The sequence below is a fragment of the Olea europaea genome, unplaced genomic scaffold (assembly GCF_002742605.1).
Source record: "Olea europaea var. sylvestris unplaced genomic scaffold, O_europaea_v1 scaffold4699, whole genome shotgun sequence".
Taxonomy (NCBI): Eukaryota; Viridiplantae; Streptophyta; class Magnoliopsida; order Lamiales; family Oleaceae; genus Olea; species Olea europaea.
Window position 1 is genome coordinate 4,464 of NW_019263011.1, and position 11,789 is coordinate 16,252.

General features: G+C 31.2%; 1 protein-coding gene across 1 annotated transcript in view; it reads left to right on the plus strand.

Annotated features, from left to right (window-relative positions):
* Window positions 1-11,789, plus strand: part of LOC111388212 — a 17,644-nt gene that overhangs the window by 3,553 nt on the left and 2,302 nt on the right. Inside the window, exons 2-3 of the mRNA XM_023012899.1 lie at window positions 5,682-5,829; window positions 6,434-6,613. Coding sequence (XP_022868667.1) covers window positions 5,682-5,829; window positions 6,434-6,613 — 328 coding nt within the window. The remainder of the gene's footprint in view (window positions 1-5,681; window positions 5,830-6,433; window positions 6,614-11,789) is intronic.

The following is an 11,789-nucleotide window of genomic DNA, read 5'->3' on the forward strand; positions in this document are numbered from 1 at the left end:
TAAAATCTTTTTTGAGTTTTTCTGGAGTAGTGTTCTCATTTTGGCTAAATCTTTTATAAAAGATTCTGCATGAGCGAGACATCCGAGAAATCTTATCAACTGTTTTTGATCTTGAATTTTGTTTAGAAATTCTTGAATATGAATAAGGATATGGGGCTTAAGTTGTTTATAGCCATTTGCTATATCTAACCCAAGGTATCCAATTTTTTCCTAAAACAATTCTGCTTTCTTTTCAGATAGCACAATTCCTGTATTATAAGCTTCCATTAAAACATTAGTTACATGCTTTTCATGTTCATCTTCTGTATGAGAAAATACTAAAATATCATCAATATATACACAGCAATATTTGTTATGTTTTCTGAAAATATTGTTCATGTGTCTTTGGAAAATACCTGGTGCTTGTTTTAGCCCAAATGGTACCACCTTCCGTTGATAATGTCCTTGTAAATGTTGTAAGATGTCTTGCTTCTTGGTTAAGTATTACTTGCTAAAAGCCAGATTTACAATCAAATGATGAAAATATTTTCTTTCCTTTTATTAATTGTAATAGACTTTGCATATTTGGAATTAAATATCCATCTGTCTTAGTAATTTTGTTAAGTTGAGAATAGTCAACTACCATTCTAGTTTTTCCACGTCTCTTTTCTGCTTCTTTTCTTACCATAAAGGCTGGTGAAGAAAATTAAGATTTACTGGGTTTAATAACCTGTAATTCAAGCAATTCTTTTATTTGTACTGAGAATTCATCTCTATCTTTAGGGCTATAAGCCATTGCCTTAGCTCTAACAATAGCTATTTTAAATTCATCTAGTAATTCAATGGTTGCTGTCATATTTCCTTTATTCTTTTGAAGATCTAAAGGATTTTCTGAGCAACATTTTTCAAGTAGTTCTAAAATTTCCTCTCTATGAGAGTTAATTTTGAATTCTTGTTTTTCATTATTAGTGATAAAAATATGCCTTCTTTGTGCAATATTTTCACCTTGACATTCTTTAGAATCCTTCTTTTTGTTATCAATCTTCATTGTATTCAAGAATTTTTTTTGCAAAGTATTCATAGCTACCGCTTTTCTTTGTTTTGGAATCCATAATCTTTTACTATTAAGAGTAAAACTAATAGATTCAATTTCTTCAATGAATGGATGATATAATTGGGAAAAATTATTTCCAATCATAAAATCAATACCAGTTTCAAGTTGGTATACTGTAGGTATTTTGAAATAAAAGGTTTTTCATTGGGATTTATGGTAACCATTAAGTTCAATATTCAATCCTTTTACTACCTTAGAGGTTTTTACTTCAGATTTATCTGCTATCTTAAATTAAGATTCTTTCAGATGTTACCCAAAATTATTTTCGTATAATCCATTTACTTGCTGTGCATACTGAAGCTCCAGTATCAACATAAGCATGGATAATAATCTTTCTATATCCTTCAAATTTTAATTTTATAGGAATATAGATAGAATTAGGGTTGGTAATATTTTTATTACTCATCCTCTGATGATTCTGTTTCTGAGTATTCAGATTCAGTTTCAGTAGATAGATAATATAGTGATTCTGTATCACTAGGATTTTCTACTGAGTAGTAATCTTTATTTTGGAATGTATTTAAAAGTATAATTCTTTCTTCATTTTTCAATCTTGCTGGGCATTATTTGCATAATGTCTGGATTCATTGCAGAGCCAACACCTACAATTTTTCTTCTTTTGAGGACAAAAGTTTTTCTTATCTACCCTCTTTTCTTTTTCTTTGTTTTCCCTTTTCTGGTACTTTTTAAAAAAATTTCTCTTTTTGAAATTTTTTTTCTAGTATGGTTTTTTATTTCTTTTAAATATATAATTCTTCTTTTTAAAAGATTTTTTCTTTGTTTCTTTCTTTTTGGTTGTTATACATCCATGCTGTCCTGGGATTCTATTGAGATATTTTTCACAATAGAGTCTCCTACTAAAATGCTTTCTTTGCATTTATTTGCCAAAAGATTTCTAGTAAGTGTAATAGTTAATCCTAAGGAAGCATCAATCTTGATGTTTAGTTTTGGATCAACATTATTTTCTTGTTTTATCACTGCATTATTAAAAAGTTCCATAATCTCATGGTTAAAGGGTCTAGGAAATTTTCTAATAAATTTGTCAGTCAATTCAGTCCATTTGTCATCTGGTCATATATAAAAATATTTTGAAAATTCACATGCATAATTTCCAAAATAAAACATATCACAAATAGAAATTTTTTCTCAATGATTTAGTGCATCCGCAATTTCAATCTTGGTTCTTTCACTTTTAAATGCTTCATAAGTTTGACCAGTGAACTGTTTGTAAAGTTGTTCAACAATTCTTTTGATAAATTGCAGAATATTATATTGAGAATCTCTCCATAAAATATTTTTTTACATTATGATCAAAATTTTCTAAAAATGATCTAACATTTCCTCTAGTACTGGCTAACACATAATTCCTAGAATTAGATTCATTTTTGATAATTTCTTTATTAACTATCATAGCTACCATTATATGGTTGTACCATGCATCTATAAGTTTCTCATGTTCCAGTGTACAATCCAAATCCAGAATTGTAACTTGCTGGCTACTTCTTTTTGGAACATATTCAGATTAAAAAAAATTCTGGTCAATTTCCTCACCTATCGGAATAGATCTAGGATTCTTGTCTCCTTCAATCCTTTTTCCGTCTCCCTTTGGATTATAACTAGTTGATGATGGATCGTCAACTTTAATTCCTTATTCTTGTTTAGGTTCCCTTATAACAATAGCAGGTTTCCTATTAGTGAAGAATCTTTCATGAATTATAACTTCTTCATCAGATTCCCAAAGATTTTCTAGTTCAATTAAAGATTCAGAGAGTTTGATACCTCATCATCAGATTTAATTGTCATAATATTTTCATTATTTTCAATTTTAATATTTCTAACAATATTTTCAATTTTTTGTAACTCCGAGTCTTCAAATGCAAGAAGAACATTTAAGAGTCCTAGTTCATTACTAGTCTCATAAATATTTTCAAGATTTTTCTAAATTTTGCCATGTTAATTCAAAAATTTAATATCAAACGTTCCTTTAGGTTTTTCTTTTTCTTTTTCTACATCTTCCCCTTTTTCAAAAATTCCTAAAGAAATTTTTGAAATTCTCTTGTGAAGAGTATTGTTATTTTTTAACTCCTGCTATAATCACAGCAGAGTGTTTTTCCATTAAACTTTCTGTATTTTCTTGAAGATTTTTAATATTATTTTTGATTTCTTCAATACTTTCTTCTAATATCTTAATTTCTTTTAATATATCTAAAATAGACATATATTATTATTCTTCTCCATAAATAATTTTAGCCATTTCATTAACAGTTTTACTTAATTGTTTTAACTGTCTAGTTTCTTCTTCATCCTTCCATTTAACATTTGGAAATGGATTTCTATTTAAAGACAAACTTCTGGTTAGAAGAGGTCATTGTTCTTTAATTAATGTTCTTTGATCATTAAAATTAATTTCCAATGATTTTCTGGATGGTTGTATTAACCATTCAAATTCTGTTTCTTTATGTTCAAGGTAATCTGAGAATAAATGATCAATTTTTATTCTTTTTGGTTCTTTGACTATAGTCATATTATGTTGTTTATGAATAGCATAACTAACAAGATATGATATTGAAAAAGGTACATTATTGTCTTTAACTAAATCTGTTCTTCCATACTTATGCATAAAAGATAATATTTTGTCAAAGTTTTGGTCATGTAAACTTACTGAAAGTTTGGGATAAATTGTAAATATTAGTTTTCCACATGTTAGGTTTCCTTCAAGGGATTCTAGACATCCTTCAGTAGGATTCTGAATTCTTTTATCAATCAAGCTCATTGAAATGGATTGATCAATTTTGTCAGACAAGTTGCTTCGAATCTGAATTCGAAATGCTCCTATAGTGACCCAAAAAAGATTCTTGTTGTTGTCAAGATCGTTCTTTTGTTTAGCTTTATTTATGTCTTGTTTAGTAAGTAAGGAAATTTCTATCTTACCATATGTATGTTATATATGTATAGCAAACTCTTTTTGAGTTACGCCATAATATCCATGTCTGTTTCTGTTCATAAATCTGTCTAAGAAACCTATTTGAGAAAATATCTCTTTAGGTTCTATTGTAAGTTTTGTCTTACATATCTTAGTTAATTTTTTTTTTCAGAAATTAGAATTTTTTTGAGAAATTTCCTCGTGATTCAATCTGTTCATAGATTTCATCAGTATTATCATTATTTTCACAATTATGGTTTTCAACTTCCATAATTAATAATGACAAGTAATATAATAAAAATAAAAGTTTTAACACTATATTCATATTTCTGCAATGCATTAATCATACATAATTTAGCTATAGTTACTGTACTTCTTGGTATTCATGTATACAATATATAATTGTATCTGTCTTGATAATATTTGTAAATCTCATATTCAGATGTGAATATAAGTATTTGTGTATTAGAATTATGACAATCAATCATTATTCTTTTATAGATGTGTAACCTAAATATTCTTTTAATTGTCTAACACTTAACCTGTTATTTATTAGATTTAAATAAAATCTAAGTGTTAACCTGTATCTAAATTTTTTTACTTCTTATAGATAATTTATTTGTTATGGGTTTTCTCATTGTTCATGGCTCTGATACCAATTTGAGGAAATTTCTTTTTTTACGGGGATTTTGTAAATAAATATTGAAGATAAAATAGATAATGTATATAGACAGAAGAATCCATATGGACATCATGTATTTAAATAATTTTAAAAAATCTAAAATTCATAACCTTCTTACAATATGTAATCATCAATGGATCTTTCATGTAAATAAATAAGTTTAAGAGTTCTTTTCCCTTAAACCTTCTTATTTGAATAAAACTTTATGTTTTAACCATGTCTTCATACACTTTTATCTCTATATATGAACCAATGTACGGATCTTTAAAAAATCAATGGGACTAATAAGTACCGCCAGGCAAGAGGCCGTTAGGGAAGACAGTCCAGGTGATTCATCGAAATGAGGCAAGGGAGTATATAGGACAAAAGCGTAAGAAGAAGCAACCAATCTGTACATACTGTAAGAAGGTTATGAGTTTTAGATTTTTTAAAATTATTTAACTACATGATGTCCATATGGATTTTTCTGTCTATATACATTATCTGTTTTATCCTCAATATTTATATACATAATCCTCATTAAAAAAAAAGAAAAAAGAAATTTCCTCAAATTGGTTGTTGAGAACATTGAGCTTGACTATGCTCATCTATTTTGAGTGTCTTCCTCAGGACTGTATTTTCATCGTCATTAGTCTTGCTAATGTTTATTTCTTCTGTTTGGGGTGGTTGATAATTTTTAGAGATATCATTCTTCCCCTTGAAATTGGAGATGATGCTTGATTAATGTTGAGAAGTCTATCAAGCTAAAAACTGTCAGGTTGGGAAATGCCCCTTACTCTTCTCTTTTATTACAACTTTGTTGTGTAAGTCGTACTTTGATTTTTGGATTTTTATGCAGATGTCGTGTGGATAGTAAATAATTCGGTGCAGTTTGCAATAGTGAATATGACAGCAATCCTTTTACAATTGACATGTTCAATATTGTGGTTGGCAAAAGCCCCTCTCTCACTAATTAAGCTTTCTTGTGTTTTTGCCTTGCGTAGCATCACTATTGCAATTCAGACATGCATAGAGCCGCTGAGAGCTTCTATCTATCTCAATATCATTATCTTCTGGAAGCTTGCAATCTGGACAATTATGATAGTAACTCTTCCTATGCGAGCTATTGCTGCATTGCACAGGGTTCGACTGGTAACTAACATTAACTGTTTTTTTGTTGCCTACTATTAATTAATGTAGCAGGGTTCTTTATCCTTCCAGTTTCGCGTGTCTTCTTGGATAGTTAACAGCGGCCAATAGGCGCAAGATGTACCTTTTTTTTTTGGGGGGGGGGGGTCCCCTTGGACATAGTTTGTAATTTTCACGTTTGAGATTACCTATTATTGAAATTTAGGCAAGTCTTATCCAGTGTCATGCGCATGCAATTTATTGATGACATGATAGTTAGGGAAATTTCCCCAACGTTGGAATGCAATTTAGAATATGATAAAAATATCGAATCCTGTTTGGTAAATTCAACATATTGATCAGATTTTGGCAAATATTTGCTTTATATGATGTGAAGAAATTATGGTCCATAATCATAACCAGATTGATTTGATGACATCCACCAAGTCTATGTGCTGTTCTTTGTGTAGATTTCTGTGGTCCTACTGAACCAATAATAAATGAAAGAAGACTAAAATTTAAAGAGAGCTACCTAGAGATTTTGGTGGAAGAATATTCTTTGCTTTCGTTATTCTCATTGTTTTATAGAATGTTTACAGTAACTAACATGAGAACAGCTCATGTACAGCAAGAGTTGCAGCTGCATGGAGTGAGGACTGAATTAGAAAGTGTTCTCTGGGATAGGAATGAACTAGAAGAAGAGCTGTTTATGGCTATCAAAAAGCATAAAATGATGGAGATAATGTTAGAAGAACTTGAAGGTGAACATGAGGAGAACATTGTTAGAATTCAACTGTTAGAGGGGGAGGTAAAGTATTCTCCATCAAGAAGGAAACTGATATTACATCTACTCTGAAATTTTATGTGATTTTACAATTCAATGTTCTCTTTTGTTAACAAAAGAATGCTGGAATCACTAACGGTGTTTTTTTGGTTCTGTGATATAATTACATCAATATCCCTTTGTAATTCATCTGATATTTTTCTTCCGTGACACTGCATATTGCATAGATGAGATATTTCTGTGAATTTTGTCCATTTGTCCATTTCTTGAAATTATTTCTTTCAGAAATGTTGAGCTCGTTGGTGTGCCATTGTCTTCAAGTACCTAGTAGTTGATTGTACACTACTCATGAAAGAATCAGTCGTATTACTAATCAGCACTAGATCGGGGCTGCCACCTTAAATCTTTCTTCTTTACATGTCTGCATTTTGAGGGAAGGTGTGTCAAAGTTTACATCTTTGTACCTTTAAAAGAAATAGAGCTGAGTATTGTATTCTTATTATTTCACGCAAATGACCACAATCATTTCTAGCGAAGTCATAATTTAGAAGGTAAGAAGCTACAAAGATTAGATTGTGAAAAGTAGGCTAACTTTTTACCCATATGCATGCATTGAGAAATATATATTAACAAGCCTAGGTAACATGGTTCTGGATCGAAAACTTTCAGAAATCCAACTTTGTCTACTGTTAATTTTTATTTAATTGCTATACAGCAAGCTAGATGCAACAGGGATTTAATGCCTTCTGTGTACATAAAGATTTCTAGTTGAAAGGGGAAAGAGAAAAATGAGAAATCTTCCTCTTTTCCTTTTTGACCGTGTGAGATTCGAACCATGGTAGTTTGCTTCCAGAATTTTATTATACTGTGGAGTCGTGTTTTGTGGAAATGCAACTCTATTAAATTGGCACTTTCAACTGGATGGTGACACGTGGCTGAACCATGATTGTTGGATTGAATCTCAAACCTTCCATTATAACGTGCCGTTCACTTGGCGCTTTGATTACCCCATTACGCATTTTTGACTCTTTATCTTTGAGAGAGAGAGAAAAACCCCTCGTCTGGTTAGGGTTTGTTCTGCTCGATTCTGTGGCTCAAATCTCTGATTTGAGGCCTTAAATGTAAAAGTCTTAGTGATTTCGTTTAGATATTCTGAGTGATTATCTGTAATGGTTTGTGTCCTCTTCTGTTATGATGTTTTTAGAGGGATGAAGTGAAGGTTCTTCGTGATTCTTCGAAGGTTTTGAGTTGATCTTGAGAGATAAGTATCTTTGCTTCATCTCAGTGTATTTGTTGAACTCTTGTAACCTTTCGTTGCCATTTTTGGCTATTATAATGCAACCGAGCGTAATTCAACTTGTTGGATACTCAACAGGGGATGTAGGTGTTAGATGTGGTTAGCGAACCTTCGGGGCTTAGGCCGAAAGAAATCTTGTGTTGATTCTTTAATTTTTTGCACAGTTTACTTTTGGTCGATTTCAATTTCTTGCTTCTCGGTTTAATGTTGTGTGACGTTTGCCTTACAATGGTATCAGAGCCTTACTAAGGAGCAAGATACCCGGATCTTGGAGAGAAAGCTGGATCTTCAATAGATCTTGAATTTTTTGGAATTGTTGAAAAGCAAATTTGAACTGCCTCGAGTCATTGAACTCGTTGAGTGAGATCTTTTCAATTAACTGTATATTACACTTGAGAAATTTGAGTTTCTTGAACTCTCCCTGATTTTCCAATACACCGTTGAAACCCCCTTGAGATTAATCTTTGTCCAGTGGCTCTTGCGAGGTCACTGGAATCTGAGATAAATCAAGTACGAGTGTGTAATTTGGGAGAATCTTGCTGGAGAGATCTGTGAAACCTTATAATCTGATCTCATTAATTGGTTTTCTGTTGATTGATTAAACCTGCTCTCCGTTGATATTTTTTGATTGCTGAAATCCTGTATTACTTTGTGATTTACTGTGATTTCAAAGTTGGCAATTTAGGGTTTCTGTTTACAACTGTTTTGATTTTTTGCTAAAATCCTGTTTGTAATAACTTGCATGCATTATGGCTACTGTAAAATTTGAAGTGAGTCAATTTGATAGTAAAATTGATTTTGATATATAGAGTCAGAAAATGAAAGCCATTTTGATGCAAATGAAATGTGCTAAGGCGATAGTTCATGGCCTGAGGGTTTAGCACTTAATAAGAAATCTGAACTTGAGGAAATTGCTTGGAGTACCATATTTCTGTATTTGTCTGCCTCTGATCTTTGGGCCAAACTTAAGGCTAAGTATGAGACCAAAACCACTCCAAACAAATGTTTTCTTTTAAAACAAATTTTCTCCTTTAAAATGGATCCTGCAGTTGACATAGAAGAGAACCTTAGTAGGCTCACAAAACTTATTCAAGACTTGGCCAATTGTGATGAAAAACTTTCAAAAGATCAATTGGCTGTAGTTCTGTTAAACTCCATAAGTGACAAGTATAAGGACATTAAAGTTGCCCTTGAATATGGTAGGGAAGAACTCACTGTTGATGATATAACCAATGCTTTAAGGAATAAAGTTTTAGAAATTAAGGCTGAGTCAAGTAACAGTCATACTGGAACTAGTTTCATAATTAAATGAAAATCTTTTGAAAAACCTACACAAAATTTTAAGTTTTCAAAAATTAATAGAAGATGAGTTGATAGAAGTAAGACAAAAAATAATGCAAAAGGTAAAAAAAATGTTATTATTGTGGTAAACTTGGTCATTTTGCAAAATATTGTTTTAAAAGAAAAATGATTCAAAAGAAAAGGGCCTTGATAGAAGTAATGCACTGGCCTATGATAAAACTAAAACAGAAAATGGTTTTGTGTTAGTCAGTGCTGAAAAATGCCTAAGTAATGAATGGATACTTGACTCGGGATGTTCTTTTAATATGTGCCCCAACAAAACTGTTTTATAAATTTAGAAAGAATCAAAGGGGGACAGGTTATAATAGAAAACAACTTTGCATGTAAAGTCAGTGAAATTGGGACTGTCAAATTATTACTAGAAAATGGTAATGTTTTGTTTCTAGAAAACACAAGACATGTCCCAGATTTGAAAAGAAACTTAGTGTCTTTAAGAATGTTAGATGACAAGGAGTTTAACATAATTATGGGTCAAGGACATATAAAAATTCTCAGGGGAAATGACTTGGTCACTTCAGCCCCCTAAGAGACATAGCCTTTATTTTCTGAATGCAAAACATTTGCTTGGTTTAACTGCTTCTGTTGTATCTAAAAAATTTACTTTGGCAAAACTATGGCATGAAAGGCTTGGTCATATTGGTAAAAAGGGTTTAAATATTTTGCAATCAAAAAGTGTTTTTGGAAAACATAATCTTGGTAATTTTGGCTCCTGTGAACATTGGATTTTGGAAAAGTAAGCCAAACTTCCTTTTCAAAGTGGAATTCATAAGTCCAAACAAAGACTAGAATATTTGCATGCTAATTTGTGGGGTCCTGCTTCTATCTCTACTTTAACTGGTTTTAAATATTTTTTACTAATAGTTGATGATTTCTCAAGAAAAATTTGGGTTTATTTACTAAAGTCTAAAGATGAGACATTTTTTGCTTTTAAGGACTGGAAAATTCAAGTTGAAAATTAGATTGATCTTAAAATAAAAATATTTAAGAACTGATAATAGTTTGAAATTTTGCAATTCTGAAATTGATAATCTTTGTAAGGAATATGGCATCATGAGACACAAAACTGTTCTACACACACCACAATAAAGTGGAATGGCTGAAAGAATGAATAGAACTGTGTTAAATAAAGTTAGATGCATGCTATTAAGCTCCGGACTGGCTAAAATGTTTTGGGGTGAAGCAGTTAAAACTACAGCTTATTTGATTAATAGAAGTCATACTAGTGCACTAAACTTTGCTATTCCTGAAAATGTGTGGTCAAATAGTCCTGTAAATTACTCTTATCTGAAAATATTTGGTTGTGCTGCCTATGTTCATCAAAATGTTGGTAAACTAGAACCAAGATCATTAAAGTGTGTTTCTTGGGTTATGATGAACATGTTAAAGGGTACATATTATGGGTTAAATCTCAAAGAGGTTATAGAGTAATAATTAGGAATGATGTAGTCGTTAATGAATCCTTGATGCCATGTCTTGAAGGAAAAGAAAATATTTTGACTGAAAAAGATGTTCAAATTGAGGTGGAGCCTTCCTACAGTAACTAGAATATTTCTGTAACTACTGCAGAAGAAAATGAAAATGAAGAACGTGTTATTTTACCTGAAACTGAAGATGAAACTGAACATGTTGAAAATGCTGATTCTGCAACTCTTCCCTTTGATGAGTATCAACTCACAAGAGATAGGGAGAGAAGGCAAATTAGACCCTCCACTAGGTTTGATAGTGACACCTTTGTATCCTTATTTACCTACCAAGACCTCACTGAAAATGAGTCAAACACTTTTGAAGAAACCATGAAATGTAAAGAAAGAAAAAATTGGAAAATGGCCATGGAAGATGAAATGTCTTCACTCCTTAAAAATAAGACATGGATTCTAATTGATAAGCCCAAAGGACAAAAATTAATTGATTGCAAGTGGATTTATAAAATAAAATCTGGAGAAGGTGATGATAAAAACATAAGATATAAAGCTAGACTTGTAATAAAGGGTTTCACACAAAAAGAAGGTGTGGACTATACTGAAATTTTTTCTCCTGTTGCTAAGTATGTTACTATCAGATGCTTACTTGCACTTGTTACACAATTTAAATGGGAACTTGATCAACTAGATGCTAAAACTGCTTTCCTGCATGGAGAATTAGATGAAATAATATGCATGAAACAACCAATTGGTTTTGAGGAAGGTGATCCTAAAAACATTGTTTGTTTGTTAAAGAAGTCATTGTATGGCCTAAAGCAGGCACCTAGGCAGTGGTACAAAAGATTTGACACCTTTGTCTTGAAACTTGGATTTAAAAGAAGCCAATATGATACTTGCTTGTACTGCAAAGGTAGTGGAATTGAAAACTCATTATATCTAATCATGTATGCGGATGATATGTTGTTGGCTAGTTCTGATAAATCAAAAATTGATGATATTAAATCAAAGTTAAGTTCTGAGCTTGATATGAAAGACCTTGGTGCTGCTAAAAGAATATTGGACATGCAAATTTGGAGAAAGAAGGATAAAAATATGTTATTTTTAAATCAATGTGACTATG